The 14,316-nt window shown below is 49.1% G+C and overlaps 1 protein-coding gene across 15 annotated transcripts in view; it reads right to left on the bottom strand.

The window, feature by feature from the left end:
* CEP164 (centrosomal protein 164) overlaps nucleotides 1–14,297 on the bottom strand; it is a 47,820-nt gene extending 33,523 nt beyond the window's left edge. For 6 of the 15 annotated variants that reach the window (XM_080567622.1, XM_080567630.1, XM_080567629.1 and 3 more), the window contains exons 1-9: nucleotides 13,915–14,144; nucleotides 12,733–12,833; nucleotides 12,249–12,360; nucleotides 11,599–11,809; nucleotides 8,574–10,247; nucleotides 5,970–6,128; nucleotides 4,867–4,995; nucleotides 4,375–4,452; nucleotides 1,516–1,626 (exon numbers count right to left, since the gene is read on the bottom strand). In XM_080567622.1, coding sequence (XP_080423748.1) covers nucleotides 1,516–1,626; nucleotides 4,375–4,452; nucleotides 4,867–4,995; nucleotides 5,970–6,128; nucleotides 8,574–10,247; nucleotides 11,599–11,809; nucleotides 12,249–12,360; nucleotides 12,733–12,833; nucleotides 13,915–14,129 — 2,790 coding nt within the window. In that variant the 5' untranslated portion in view covers nucleotides 14,130–14,144. Of the gene's footprint in view, nucleotides 1–1,515; nucleotides 1,627–4,374; nucleotides 4,453–4,866; nucleotides 4,996–5,969; nucleotides 6,129–8,573; nucleotides 10,248–11,598; nucleotides 11,810–12,248; nucleotides 12,361–12,732; nucleotides 12,834–13,896 lie in introns of all 15 variants that reach the window. The other 9 variants (XM_080567633.1, XM_080567626.1, XM_080567634.1 and 6 more) reach the window with 8 other exon arrangements.
* Nucleotides 14,298–14,316: the final 19 nt, after the last annotated feature.

Below are 14,316 nucleotides of genomic sequence, written 5' to 3'. Positions count from 1 at the left end.
CTGTCAGTTTTAAACACGGAGCTGCGGCAAACCGAAGGGATGTCTTGGACATGTCATTTGTCTGCGAGACCTTCTCAGGGCTGAGAGAATCATCAATCAAACCAGAGGGGAGGACAGAGAAATCAAATCACTGGATACTTTCCAAAAAAACTACAGTTCAGAGACTCACCTGCAATTTGCCAAGTAATAAATGAAAGCTTACGGCCTGTTTCCAGCCCAGTGCCTGGTTAGCGAAGGCTCACAAACACCATTGAATCACTAGCCAGCCACACGAAGCTCTCCAAAGGCCTTGATAACACCTTTGGTCCAGAACGCAGACAAATTTGTATGCAGGTCTCATCTCTGCAGTGATCCTCCAGTCGGCCCATCTTTGCTATAATTCCTCTTATCTGGGGATAAGCATGTCTGGAAAGACCAGTCACTGATTGTGCTCCCCTTTGGATAGTTTGGTTTTAGAGTTTTTATGAGAACCTTCTCCCAGGACATCTGACAACGCCCAAGAAAAGGTACGCCAGATGAGACCAACCAGGATTCTTATGCTTAAAAAGAGGAAACAGGTGTTTCCCTTTGAGGGGCACACACGACAATATACTGATGTGTCCTTTAATACTGTGCGCACAAAAAGATTTCTCTCCAGGCAAATTCACCTCAGTTACTAGAATATCCCAGAATAACCTCTTTAGCTGGTAGAACCCTATTTTAAGGACAGATGCAGACAAGACTTTTGTTAACATTACGCCTTAATGATCACTAGTGCAACTCACACAGTTCCCCCTTCTGGAGAATCAGATACGCAGGTGGAAGGGAAGGGAGGTTTTCCTTCTGTCAAAAATAGACGGTGGATTTTCTGTGGATTTCAGAGCTAGGAAGAGTCAGCCAGGCTATAATTGGCTTTAGCTGATCTTTTCACAAGCTGTAACACATTTTACCTGTAGCTGAGTGACACTAAAAAATATGAAATTTCTCCCTATCAGATATATTGCTTCCAGACTTCAAGTGATCAGCATAAGTGGGGGAAAACAAAAAAACACATGGGGACCAGCTTTTAGAAAGGCATCCAATTCAGAGACAAACAATCAGCATAAACAGCAGACACCAAAACTGAATCCTACTCATCTCAGGAAAGTCCAAAGCGGCACAGTCATCCTGTGTAACAGCTTGAACATGAGAGATTATGAGACAAACCTTCACCATCTTTCTATCTCTAAAAAGGGGGAAAAAAAGAAAAATACTCACACTGCATACAGAACTCCTTCGAAAGCTGAACGTGCTTCCTGTTTTCAGGATGTTCTCAGGCAGAGAAGTACAGAGTGGGATAGGTCTGGCAGACCTCATCTGGGAAGCATTTGTTCTTTATGTTTGCACCCCTCTCCATAAATATCGTACTTTAACCAGCAAGAGAAACAAGCCAAGCAACTATGAGATCCACACCACAACACTGGAAGCTGCCTACGGCATGCAGAGCTCAATGACATCATGCAAGCGGGACCGTGATGTCAGAGAGCCACTCGTCACCTCTCTCAGACTGCCAGCTTCCTCTGCGGGGCTCCTCTGGTGCTGGAGACGAGCTTCAGTGACATCAGCTAAGCGGCTGCCAAAGTTCTCCTCCTCCGCTTTGCTGCTCTCCTAATGGATGGGGTAACATCTGCTAGCAAATAGTCACACACCTCTCTGCACTGGTAGGGCCATCCACCCGTGACAAGTCAGCACCCTGTTTGTTCACTGCTGCGTGCACCCAGACAGTGGAAACCCCTCCAGCCGAAGAGCTTTCCAGCCTGGACTCAGGGGCTCACAGCCTCAGATTCCCACACAGCACACTCTCCTTCCCAGCACACGCACACCGGTGCTGCTTCTACTGCTGGCCCGCCCGGTGAACCTCCTGTTCAGACTGCACCAGACTCTTTCCAGATCAAGGCTTGCTCTACTTCCCACGAGTGAGAACTGCTGACTTACTACAGCAGTTCTTCTCCAGGCTTCCCCAGGACGGGAGAGAGCAAGGCAATGAACGCACCAGTCATTCCTCCCCCTTAGCTAGTCATCACTGCACTGATACCTTATGGACGTCTTAATTGCCTTGGAACCAGCAACGCTGCCTCCTGCACATACATCTCTGCACTAAGATGTATGCTGTATTGTGCAATGTTTACTTACAGAGACTGCTCTCTTTCACACGTTTCCATCTGGTAAGAGAGCTCTGCATGTTAATTCCCCACCACATAAAGGACCCCCTTGACTCCAACTGTTTACCCAGAGATTGACCCGTACAGAAGGCAGAGTACCAAAGCTTCCCAAGCTGCAGGCTCTGCAGTTTGCGGATCACTTCTGCTGTCACTGGACCCTCTCTCCACGCACCCAGAGTGAGATGCCTCCAGGTCTTTTCCTCTACTTGCCCCTTTCAGGGGTTCCCAAAGTTCTTTCACATTTTAACAGCAGTCTTGCACATCTGCAGCAACTATTCCATCACGGGAAATCAGGAGGCAAGAAAGCTGGCTTCAGGTGAGAACTAACCCCATGAACAGCCAAGCAAACCAAGCCACCTAGAGGAGGCCCTCTTCCTAAAAGGACATTTGAGCTGTTACATATAAACCTCGCACCTCAAGTTCTCCAGCATCTCTTGGGTTTTATTTTCAGTGTTTTTTCCCCAGCTAAATTACTCCTTGCTCCACCAGAGGCCACTGAAAGTGGTAGCATTTCTGTCCGTCTCTGCTTCCTCTCTTCCAGACAGTTGTGTCACATTCAGTGCGGCCTCTACTTTTACCCAACTTCCTTGCATCTCAGTAAGTCACTAAACCCTCACATATTTCTTTTGAGTATGGATGTTCGACACTGATCCGCAGACTACACGAAACCAGCTGTTTTTATCCCTTTACTTGTCAGATTTACTTTCTGTAGGGCTTGTTTTATGAATTCCTTCCTTCTCTCCATTTTGAAAAGAAGCTGGAGAATGGTTTGGGATGCAGGCTGAGAGCTCACTCGTAAGAATGTTTTTCTACTGCCATCTCATGGAGCTACAAGTGAATTATATTTTTCATTGGGGCACTAATATTTTATCAGGACTGAGATATCACCAATCTGATTTACTAGCTTTTGAGACAGAGCCTGGCTGTTGGGCAGCAATTGCCATTTTATAATAGATTCCTGAAGCCCCACCATGTCACTGAAATGCCAGGACAGCTCTTTGCTCCCGGACACATTAACATTTCAGTGACAAATTGGGCTCCAACGGGCTTCTTGTTGTTTGGAGATGAGAGAGTTGAGCCTTTTTTTTACATCCACTTTAACAGAAACCTTTGCAGTTCTTGCCCAGCGCTGTTCAATAGGTTCTCCAAAGTATTTTACAGCTTGATTGTTTTGTGTACTGTGAAAAGGGTGAGGGAAATACTGAAAACGTTTTAAGAGAAATTAATTTGCCTTTCAGATACTGAAACAGAATTTTCAAAGTGATAAGAGAGGATTAATGTCAGCACAAACAGGCTGAATCACTAGAGCTGCTTGCAACGCACTTCACATTGTCCCTTTGTCATCTTAAGCCTGATCACTGCTAAGAAAGTGCTGGCAAAGAATGCACACCCGCAGGGAAAGCAAGATGTCTGCACAAGGCAACACATGTACTAAACTCATTGCTGATGCTCTGAGCCTGAGCAATGGAATTTATCAGCATGCAAAATAGAAAACGGGTTTCACATTACCACACAAAAAAAAAAAAAGAAAAAAAGAGGCCATATCCAGTCCACAATGAAGAACCTAAGAGATTCTTGTGGAATGGGATGAGAATGTGAGGATGGTGTTCCCAGACTAAATTCCCTTCTCCTCTCTCTAAATGAGACCACTGCAATTTCAGCAGAGGATGAGCCTTCCTTCTACACCAACTGAAAAAAGCACTGAGGAAACAAACCATGCCTCTTCCTCATCAGTCCTTCCTCCCACAACGGGCACAGTGGTGCCACTCAGATCTGAGACCCTCTCCTTTCTGCCCTTCCTTGGAAGAGCTGAGTTCTGTCTCGCCCATCACACCTATGCGACCTTCTCTCTTTCTTCATTCAGAAATAATTAAAACTCCGCCTTGTGCAAACGTGCAGTCAGCTCAAATGCCATCTCTCAGACTGGAAGCATTCTCCTTCAAGCACAAGTCTGCCTTCTGGTACCCACACCATGCCCCTCCACAGCCTGCATCTGGCTTCTCACACATGCTCATACTGCACTCAGCACTGCTGCTGTGCTTTCTCCATCAGCCCCGCTCCAGGCTGTTAATTGTTGTGAATTACAAACATTCATTGGGCACCTTTCCTGCAGCCCATGCGTGGGCAGTGCACTGTCATAGCTCCTCTTCTATCTGGGCAGTTTTACACGCCTGTTTCACATTGTCTTTCTTACCTCAGACTCAAAGCTGCCTCCCAAGGCACTGACATCCATGTGCAGGTTTTTGAACAGTCTTCTTGTCCCACGGAGACTCTAAATGTATTCAAAGAAAGGAAATGGTTGAAATTGAGTTCTGATCTCTGCAATCCCATAGGCCACACCGAAGGAACTTGAGGGTTCATAATTAGTGGAAATAAGGGAGCAGAGCCACAGCAACACACGATAGCAATAAGCCTATAGTCAATTAATCTTAGAAATGCATTGTGGCAGATGCTGATTTATAGAGAGCACAAGGAGAAAAAAGATCAGACACTTTTTGGCAACCAAGCGACACACACAGGAAGTGCAGGGCAACTTAAGGCCTGAAGTTAAACTGAATGACCATGGTCAGTCAGCTGTTAGTGGGGGTAGCAGCACAGTCTTTCATTCCTTGAGGCTCCATGCGTTACAGTTACTGACGTGTAGTAAGAACCAATACACAAACTACAGAACCAATACACAAACTACCTCATTCTCACTTTCTTCCTCTTCGCTTCTCCCTTTATCTAAAGGTACTGTGTTCAGGGAACTCTTCTCTTCACAGACCAATCCCAGCAACTTCTTGGTGTGGCCAGTGGGCTTACAGGGCTCTGCGGGCTGCAAAGTCAAAAAGAAAGGGAAGTCAGAGAACAGGCAAAGTAACAGGGGAGATACAAACCCACTGAAACCCACTGGACTTGGAAAGCTGCCGATGGCAAGAAGTTTTTGAGTTCTGAGAACTTGCTCAGGATTACACAGCTATCCTTGTTTTCCAGAGCCACAGCCAGCTAGGAGATGACATTCGTTATGAGGGTGCACCTTCCTGTTACAAAAAAGAGTCTCCCATCCAAAAGAAGAACATATGCAAAACCTTCCTGTGCCTCCGAACAGAGATTCAGTCACGACCAACTGTAGCAGATGTTTTGTTTGGATCTCTCTGTTGAAGGTAGGGAGTGGCATACAGCTAGTTCCACAGAGCGAACACAATAAAATAAAATGTTTGCACTCGCCAGTGACAATCAGGACTTAAGTCAGCAAAAAAACCCTTCAGTGAAGATGTTGGATAATGTTTTGCAAGTGTATTATTTGATTTATCCTTTAAATAAAAAAAAATACTACATAAAGCATTCTTGATTGATTATCCTGAAGGACACATTCTATAAACAATCATTGTGATTTTAAGTCTTATTTTTATCCAGAAAATGTTCTTTCAGTTTCTTTCTCATTAGATAGGAGAGTGGAAATTTTATTTTTTAGATTACATCATCTGTACTGTATGCCATGCTTCATTTGGATAGAAATTAAAGATCACCTAAAATGAACTTAACAGCATTTCAACAGTAACTGAAAATGTCCTTTCTTTAAAGCTGCTAACAGTACAAAATCTGGCACTGGGCTCCCTAGAAATAGCAAAAAAAAAAACAAGCAATAGTTGGGGAAGGTTTTGTTTGTTTTTTTAAACAGTCTGAAGTATTTCAAAGCTGAGGAGAGGTCACAAATACTGCCTTTTAAACCTCTATGTATTGCCAAGCCTGTGACCTCTCGCAGAGCCTGCTTTTCTGGGCATGTTTCCAGAGAAGACAGAGTCTTACCCGAGTTTCTCCTCTGGCTGCAAGACTGGAGTCCACAGAGCTTCCCACGTCCGAGTTCAGTGAACCACGAAGGATGCCAGCTGGAGAAGCCACGGGGCCACGCAACGGAGCAAGGTTCCCCAGGGGCGCCTGCACAGGTGCTAGCGGGGATCCTGAAGACTAGAGGGTGCAAGAGGAGAGCACGGGCTCGCAGTTGACACTCGTTTCAGAACGAAGGCGCTCCCCCGCGCAAACACTGTCTGCTAACACCGAACCTACGGCCCAAGAAACCGCTCTCGAGCTAACACCAAACAACTACCAGCACATGACATGTGTGGGGAGTAGCAGCTTGATTTACTCGTATGTTTTGTCTTCCAAAGACCCCTCTGAATGCTGTGATTCACCTTACAGCAGCATGGTCATCCGGAAAATAAACAGACATTGCTCCAAAACGGGAGCAAGAGAACAACAACAGCCACACTAACCCACACACCTGCACGCAACCAAACCCAGCACCCTCCAGGAGAGGCTCGACACCACGCCACCCTAGGCAACCTCGGCAGCTTCCCTTCCTGCTTTGCCTTGCTACTCTGCACAGCGTGGAACAAGTGCAGGAGAAGCCCCTGACGGCAGAACGTTTCCCACACCCCGCGAGCTGCAATTACCATCTCCAGGCAGAAACCTGGGCTGCCTCCTTACCTCACACCAGTGGAAGTGCACTTTTTCCACCACTACTGAAAGTAGAAAGCAGTTCTGCAGCAGCACATCAGTAAGAACCTCCTGAATACATCTTTACCTTTCAAAGCACAGCAAGAGCCCTGGGAGCCACCCAACATCCTCACCTCTGAACAATGCAAGCCTGACATTTCGAGCTGTCTTCACCAAGAAGCGGGACCGTTCTCTTTTACTTTGTGGAATTCCCCACCCAAGAAGTCTCGCCTTTGATACACTGCACCGGTTAAACTAGGAGGAGGGGTACGCTAGGATTTTCTCTGTAGCATGCCAGTACAGCCAAGCGCTGTTCCTTCAGCAGAGCACATGCTTATTCATAAATCCCAGTTCCTGTACTCTGTGTTAATGCGAAATTACAGACTGAAAACGGAGTTAATTCACTTGCACACTGAGGGATGGGGAGAGAGATGAATGTATACCGATCTTTCTTCCACCAAGTCCCTGCCACGCCAATGGTAACAGAACAAATTACATATTCTGGGCTTAACAAATTATTTCCTACCAGATGGCCATTAACTATGTGTGCAGAGCAGTAGAAGTTAGCTGTCCTTCAGCAAAGATAAACTCACTGCCACTGGGCTAATTAAAACTTTGAGGATAATCTGCAGTTTATCTATATTTATAGGCATAGTTACTATCAGCTAACTGAGCACTAGCACGTACTGTTAATTAGAAACCTAAGCTAGCAATTTGGTGGAGTCACAGATGGGAACCTGCACTAGCAGAGCAAAGCAATTCCTTACCACTACTCAGTGACCTCCCTTATAGGGCTGGGGTTTTTGTTGTTGTTTTGAGTTTTTTGGTTTTTGTTTGTTTCACGGGTTTTGTTGGTGGTGGCTATTTGTTGGTTTGGGGTGGGGGGGATGTTTTCAGAACAAGAGATTTGGTAAGTTTTTATTAACTTGAGGCAATTACTTCTTGACAAAGACAGAACAACCTGGAGCGTTCTTCCAGTGACGGGGAGGCTCGGTGCAGAACATATTCCATGGTGCTAGTGTACAAACAGTGTCAGAGAGCTGTGCCTACTACCTGCCACTTTCTTCAACCGCTGCAAGCTGAGTGCCGGGTTTATGGAGCGGCACCCCTTCTAATAGCTTTTTTGGGGTGCTTGGTATTCACAGAGGAAGGAGAAGTTACGTTTATAGATGGTCCATCACACCTGTAAATCATCTTGGTGTCCTAAGACCACAGCACCAGTGGTCCAAGGACTACATTGTGCTAAATTGCACTGCACCTGCCTGCAAGTCAATCGCCTGTAACCACTGGGAATAATACTTCTCTTTAAGGAAAGCTAACTCATTTAAACTTTTTCCTGTTTTTCCTCATTTAAGAGGGAACAGAGACCATTTGTCAAGATACTGGACGTGTACGTGGGAGAACTGGCTTTGATTTACAGCTTCTATATTGCCTTAACCAACTCACTCGCTCCGGGCCTTGAGATTCAGTGAGCAAAATTAGGCTAAAAATAACTTATTTCACTCTCAATTTAGATTGTGGGATTTACAAGAAAAAGATTGAGTTTATACTGTGCTTACCACAAAGGATCTTAGTGCCATGATTAAAGATGATTTTGTATTCAATATTGCAATCCCATTTGATTGCTGCCCATCACCTCTTTTTTAGTGCAGAAGGCACCTGTCCTAATACAAAATTAATTCAAGATGTAAATTGTACAGTGTTTGCCACGCAAGGAGGATTGTGAACAAAGGATTTTTCATCCTACCTCTTGAGCTTTAGGGAAAGCACTATAACAAATGTCACATTTCCTTATGTAACTTCCAGCAGTCTGCTTTCTCCCTTTGCTCCTGAAAGTTAGCTACAAATCAAGATTTCCCTCTCAGTTCTCCAGAAACGTTTACAACAGAAGTGCCAGCACAAAGGATTTAGTCCTACCTCATTCCCCCCTGCTCCTTCGCCAACCTCTATTTTGCTGCAATTCTCAGCGGTTTGTCTGGTTTGGGTCACCTCCGCTTCCACGTGCTGACAGAGACTGGTGCTTCCCTGGCAGTCAGCCATCTGACGGAGATACTCAGGGGGAAGCTGCAATTCTTCTGGGACTTTATCTCCCCACGCCCCGGGAGCTTGATCTGTCCTGCCATTTTCTTCCTTCACTTCTGTTTGCACTCCAGCACCGTTAGACTCCTGGGCAGTGCATTTCCCACACGAATCCACCAAAAAACTAACACAGTCAGGTTCTGGGCTGGCACCTTCTTCACGTTCCTGCGACGTGTGGCACGGTTTCATGTCCTTGGAGCTACACTCTCTCTCTGACTTCTCGGCAGGACTTAATATCTGAGACAGGGATGATCCCACGATGGGACAAGGCAGCACAGGCTCTTCTGTGACAGAGTACACGTCCTTCGGTCTCCCAGACTCATTGTGTAGAGAGGAGACTCCCAGTATCTGGGGTGCATTATCGTTCTGAGAACTGTCCAAATCACTGCTATCACACTCTGACATCAAACCACCTCTTTCGTCGTCTTTACAGCCGTCTTTGGCAGATGAAAAAACATGTTTTGACGTAGGATGCACTGCGGAATGAAGACCCACATCAGTTCCTCCCTTTGCATCTATTCCTTGGAAGCAGTGTCGTGTTCCCACGATCTCTTCAGGGGCCGTGGGTAGGCTCCCTAGCACACCATTCATGCTGTCTCCTTTTGTGTCTACTCCTGGTTTCGTCAGATCCATGTGCCTTGAGCCCTCTCTCTCAGGTCTGCTGCTGCTCTCATCGCTCTCACAGAGACTGATAGCTTGAGCCAAAGCCTCACCACCTTGAACTTTTCTCTTACTTCTGCTCTGAGATACTCTGGTGCGGGAGCTTAGCTCTTCTCGAGCGTGTGGAGCATCAACTGTCTCCTGCAAACCCCAGTCGTTTGTGGCACTGGCATCAAAACGAGTCATTTCAAGGTTCCTGCAGTAAAATCTTTCTTCTCTGGCTTGCAATAAGCTTGGACTTCTTTTCACATCCCCACCAGGTCCTGTAGATTTCTCTCCAGCTGAGAAAGGACGATCAGATTTACGGACACAGTCATCCATCATGTCTTTAATCTTCTGCTTTCCTTTCAACTTTTCATCAAAGAGCAGGATTTTGTCTTCAGGGGACTCTGGTGGAGTTTTAACATTCTCAAAGTCTTGCGAATAGGATTTCTTTAACACATGCAAAGGTTGTACCGTTGGCCTAACCTCTACATCGTCAGACTGTGAGTCAGAAGAACTGGAACAAAGATTTTCTTGTATTGCCAAAGGTATACCTTGCTCCTGGTGGATGTCTACGTCAAAGCTGCCGAAAGGTGGGCCGTTTCCTAAAACTTTCACCGCATCAGTTAAGGTCTGGCATGACCTGCTGAACTCTGATATAAGAATAGGGTGCAGGTTATCTGGCCACATGTCTGCAAACTGCCTCCACGAATCCGTTACGCACGATGCTCTCCCTTTGCCTTTGTCACAGAGGCCTTCATTTCTAATCTGGCTATCTGGTTCTGGCTCAGGACTCTCCTGCCCAGGGGACAGAATGGTGCAGGGTTTTTGACAAAAGGGTGTCGAAGGAAGAATCCCTGGCTGCATTTCCTAAGCAGATAAATATTAACAAATAACAACTAAAACTTAACATGTAACTGTATGTATATAACCCTTATTTAAAGTACAGCTATATTTAAAGTGATTTATATATAAATCGATGTGCAAATTTTGGAGCACTTTAAGTAATCTGTATGCACATAATAGAAAATACTCAAATCGAAGGCCTGAGGTTTTCTGGGTTGAAGACGTCTGTGCCTTCAGTAATAACACTCTCTTTCCCCACTGATATTTACCTTGTGACTGGCTAACAGAAGGCAGGAAAGAATTGCTATCACTTGGGACCTAAAGCGCATTTGGCTGTGTCTGCAGCTGCCAAAAGCAGAGCAGGAGAGCCTCGCACATCTAAACCTGGGTTCAGTGCCCAGATATCACAGCAATGTATGCATGGAACCTGCATAGGCACCTTTTATTGTCTTCTTCAAAGAAAGAATTTTTTCCAGCACTCCAAGTGTTTTCCAGCTCCCCTCCCTCCACTCACACACACAACTGCGGGATAATAATTGTTCCCTGTCCAAAAGACAGTAAGTCATGAAGAAGCAACAAGCTCAGGTTCAAAGTCTAACACAAAAATGTTTTTAATGCCTTTAAGCTGGAAATCCGTGTTCCAGTTCACCGGAATTCCAAAAGCCAAATGGGCAGCCTGACACTTATCCAAGGTCCTTGAGAAGAATCCCCCAGAACCTCTGGTCAGTTGTTTGCACAAGCCAGAGGCAACCTTGACTTCATGGGGCAGAGGGTGCACTTGGTATGACAAGACCCCACAGACGGCAAAACAGCCGTCTCAGTCTCCGTGTCTGGTTCTGATGGCATCCCAAAGCACTGGGTAAGGCCAGCTGGGCAACAGAGGAGGGCAGCCTCCTTCCAGGGGAGCCCCTCTCGTGGGAAGTGGCCTGGGATCTCCCAGAATCTCACAGCTGATTTATAAAACACAAGCCAGGCTTGGGAAGGGGGAGGAGTTTCTGTATGGAAGTGGCTAAGGAAAAAGTCCCAGGACCTTCCTGCCACAAGGTGTCTTTACCTTAGCGTTACTAAGGTATTTGGGTATTTGTCTAAATTTCCTTAAGAACAGTCAATATCTGCTACGACTAGCCCAGCAGCCTTGGCCCACTTGCTTCTCAGCAACAACGCTACGGGGCTGTGGCACAGCCACTAGGGGTGTGCCCGCCTAAACCAAAACTTCCCAAGTTTTCTGTGTGTGTGTGACCCAGCAAGCAAGCGATCGCTGTTCCCATTCCAAAGCAGCACCAGTACAGCATCGCCCCCTAATTCACAGCCACTCATCCTCCGCCAGCCTTCTTGCTCCTCCCCAGAGTCACCGCAAGCAGCAGGGCCTACTCACAGTGGGTCGCTTCGGTGACTGCTTATCCTTCTTGTCCTTCTTTTCTTTCTTGTCTTTCTTCTTCTTCTCTTTCTTTTTCAAACCGCCGCGTGCCAGCAGCTTCTTTCGCTCCTGAGTGACAAGTTCTCTGTAGTGGTCATCGCAGGGGTGGTTCCACGTGGACTGGCCGTTAGCAAAGTTGAAGTAGTAGATATCGCCAGTGATATCCTGGCTGCGTAGCAAAAACAGCGGGAGAACGTGAAGGAGCAGCACAGCAGCTCTGCGCACGCAAGCAGCAGCTCTATGCTCTGCACAAGGACACGGCTTCATTCAAGGGTTTTTGAAGGCTCTAAAAATATTCCTACTGGGCAACATGACCACCCTACATTCAGTGATTAGGAGCACCACGTCTCCAAGAACCCAGAGGCATTGGTGTGGGAAGCAGCTCTCCTGGAGACTGCTCATGTCCTTATCCAACTTCTCAAACACCTTCCTTCTTCTTCCACCGCCCCAAGAAGAACTGAGCTCCCCTGCCCCCAGGAAGAGCCTGTGTACGTTATCCTCACTTCCCACCCGGCACCCTGCTCTGCCACCCAAACAGGCAGCGCTCAGCACGAAGGCCAGCAGAGGCCAGCAATCTTACAAAGCAGCTTCTGACAGAGATCTCTCACCAGGGCTTCCACTCGGGTGGTAACGGGGCCACAATGCCTTCCTTGGCCAGCCACATCAGCTCCGGCTCCTTCTCAGGGTCAATCCCGATGTCCCTTGCAAAATCCTGGATTTCTAGGAAACAGAACAGGAATCTGTGGAGCTGGACTACGCCAGGCAGTACGCAACAAAGCCAGCTTCCTCAGCTAAACCGATGGACACAACGGGAAATCCCGATCCTGAAAGGACACTGCTCAAAGCTGTCAGAACAGCCCTGTGTGTCAGTGAGCGTCCTGCCAGGCTGGTGAAGCAGGGAGATGGAGGCTGCGAGCTGTCAAATATCCTTGCCAATCAAAAAGCTAATTTTTCAACTCTACATGAAATTCCATTTTTTTCTGCCCTCTTGGCTCATGCTCTCCCCGGCTCCCATTTCCTTGATACGCCCAGAAATGGTTTGGCAAGCTTGAGCCCCTTACTGCGGCTCCCAGAAGGACAGGCATCTGCTACCTTGTTCGCTGGGAATGTACGTCTCGTCGTAATCTTCTTCCAGGATGAGCTGGTCACCAATGCGTACCATGGCTCCTGCCATGGCTCCCTGCACCTGGCAGCTGGAAGGAAACAACCCAAAAATCACAACGAACAACCGCAGTCAGGCAGAAGCAAAGCTCCCTCGTCACACAGTGCGTGGCAAAGCCCCAGAAGGAACTCAGCGCTGGGGCCGTGGAGGGGAACGGGGTGCGCTGGGGGTTCCAAGCATGGATGCAGACGGGAGGAACAAAGCGCAGGCAGCTGGAACTGATGGGTCTTGGGAAAGGCAGGAGGGCACGGGTAAAGCACCGGGCAACAAATCACAGCCTAGGGGCTAATTAACGGCACCAAGCAGGGAATGATGTTACGTTGTTTGTAAGCACGCTTCCACACCTCTCCTACAAAAGGTAAAGACCACCTGCACTTAATTTTGGCTTTTTAATTATTCATTTAGTAGTGGAGACAGAGCCCGCCTGCTGGCTTTGCACTGCTGGGACACGCGGTGCGGGGCAGGGCCAGGACCTCTCCCCCTTCACACTCCTGCACCTCTTCTGAGGCCGGGGGGGAAGGAGCTCCCCGGATCACCCCTCGCCACGGGGCCCGCGGCACCCGAGGGAAGGAAGACGTGGTGGGGCTGAGCTCCCCACTCCGCTCCCAGTGCGGCCCTGCATCAGAGACCCCCACGTCCCAGGGGCTGCAGCAGCAGGGAGCCACGCTGACGCTGACACAGAAGTTTCTACAGACAAGTCGAGCGCCTGCTTCGGGCAATTTTAAACGGGTTCAAGGGGCTGGGAGGAGAAGGAGCAAGGAGAAGGAGCAAGCAAGCAGCTTTGCCCGAACGCAGAGCGGCGCTCCGAGGCCTCCTCGGGCTGAAGCGGCGCTGCCCGGGGACGGGCGGGCTTCTGTCAGCGCCCTGCTCGCCTCGGCCTCCCCCGGGGAGCTGAAAAACTGCCCCCCCCCCATCCCCTGCCCCCCGTGAGCGCCCCCCCGTCCCCCGATCCCCGTTACCGGCCCCTCAGGGCCCCCGCGGCTCCCTCACGCCGCCCGCAGCCCCGGGGCCGGGCCTCGGGGGGATCGGCCGGGCCTGGGGGGCTGTGCGGGGCGGGGGGCGGCTGGGGCCGGGGTTACCGGTACCGGGGTTACCTTGGTTACCGGGGTTACCGGTTACCGTGGTTACCGGTCCCGTGGTTACCGTAGTTACCGGTCCCGGGGTTACCGGTGCCGGGGTTGCCGTGGTTACCGGTGCCGGTCCCGGGCCCCGCCGCCGCCCGGGCCCGCTCCGCAACCGCATCCGGGTCGCGTTGCCCCCGGCAACCGCGCGTCCCGCCCCCTCCCGAGCGCCATTGGTCCCCGCGGGGAGCCGCCCGGCGTCCCATTGGCCGAAAGAAGGGCGGGCGGGGCGGGAGCCGCCCCCGGTGCCTGCTGGGGGCTGTAGTCCGGGCCGAAGCGGGGTGCCGCAGCGCGTCGCCATGGCGACCCCGCGCCGGGCCCGGGGCCCCGCGGCCCGACCTAGGCCCGGAGCAGGCCCCGAGCGGGCCCCGCTGCTCCGGGCCGGGCCGGGCG

This window comes from Anser brachyrhynchus, assembly GCF_964034855.1.
Source record: "Anser brachyrhynchus genome assembly, chromosome: 25".
NCBI classification, from domain to species: domain Eukaryota; kingdom Metazoa; phylum Chordata; class Aves; order Anseriformes; family Anatidae; genus Anser; species Anser brachyrhynchus.
This window is presented reverse-complemented; position numbering and strand designations above follow the sequence as displayed.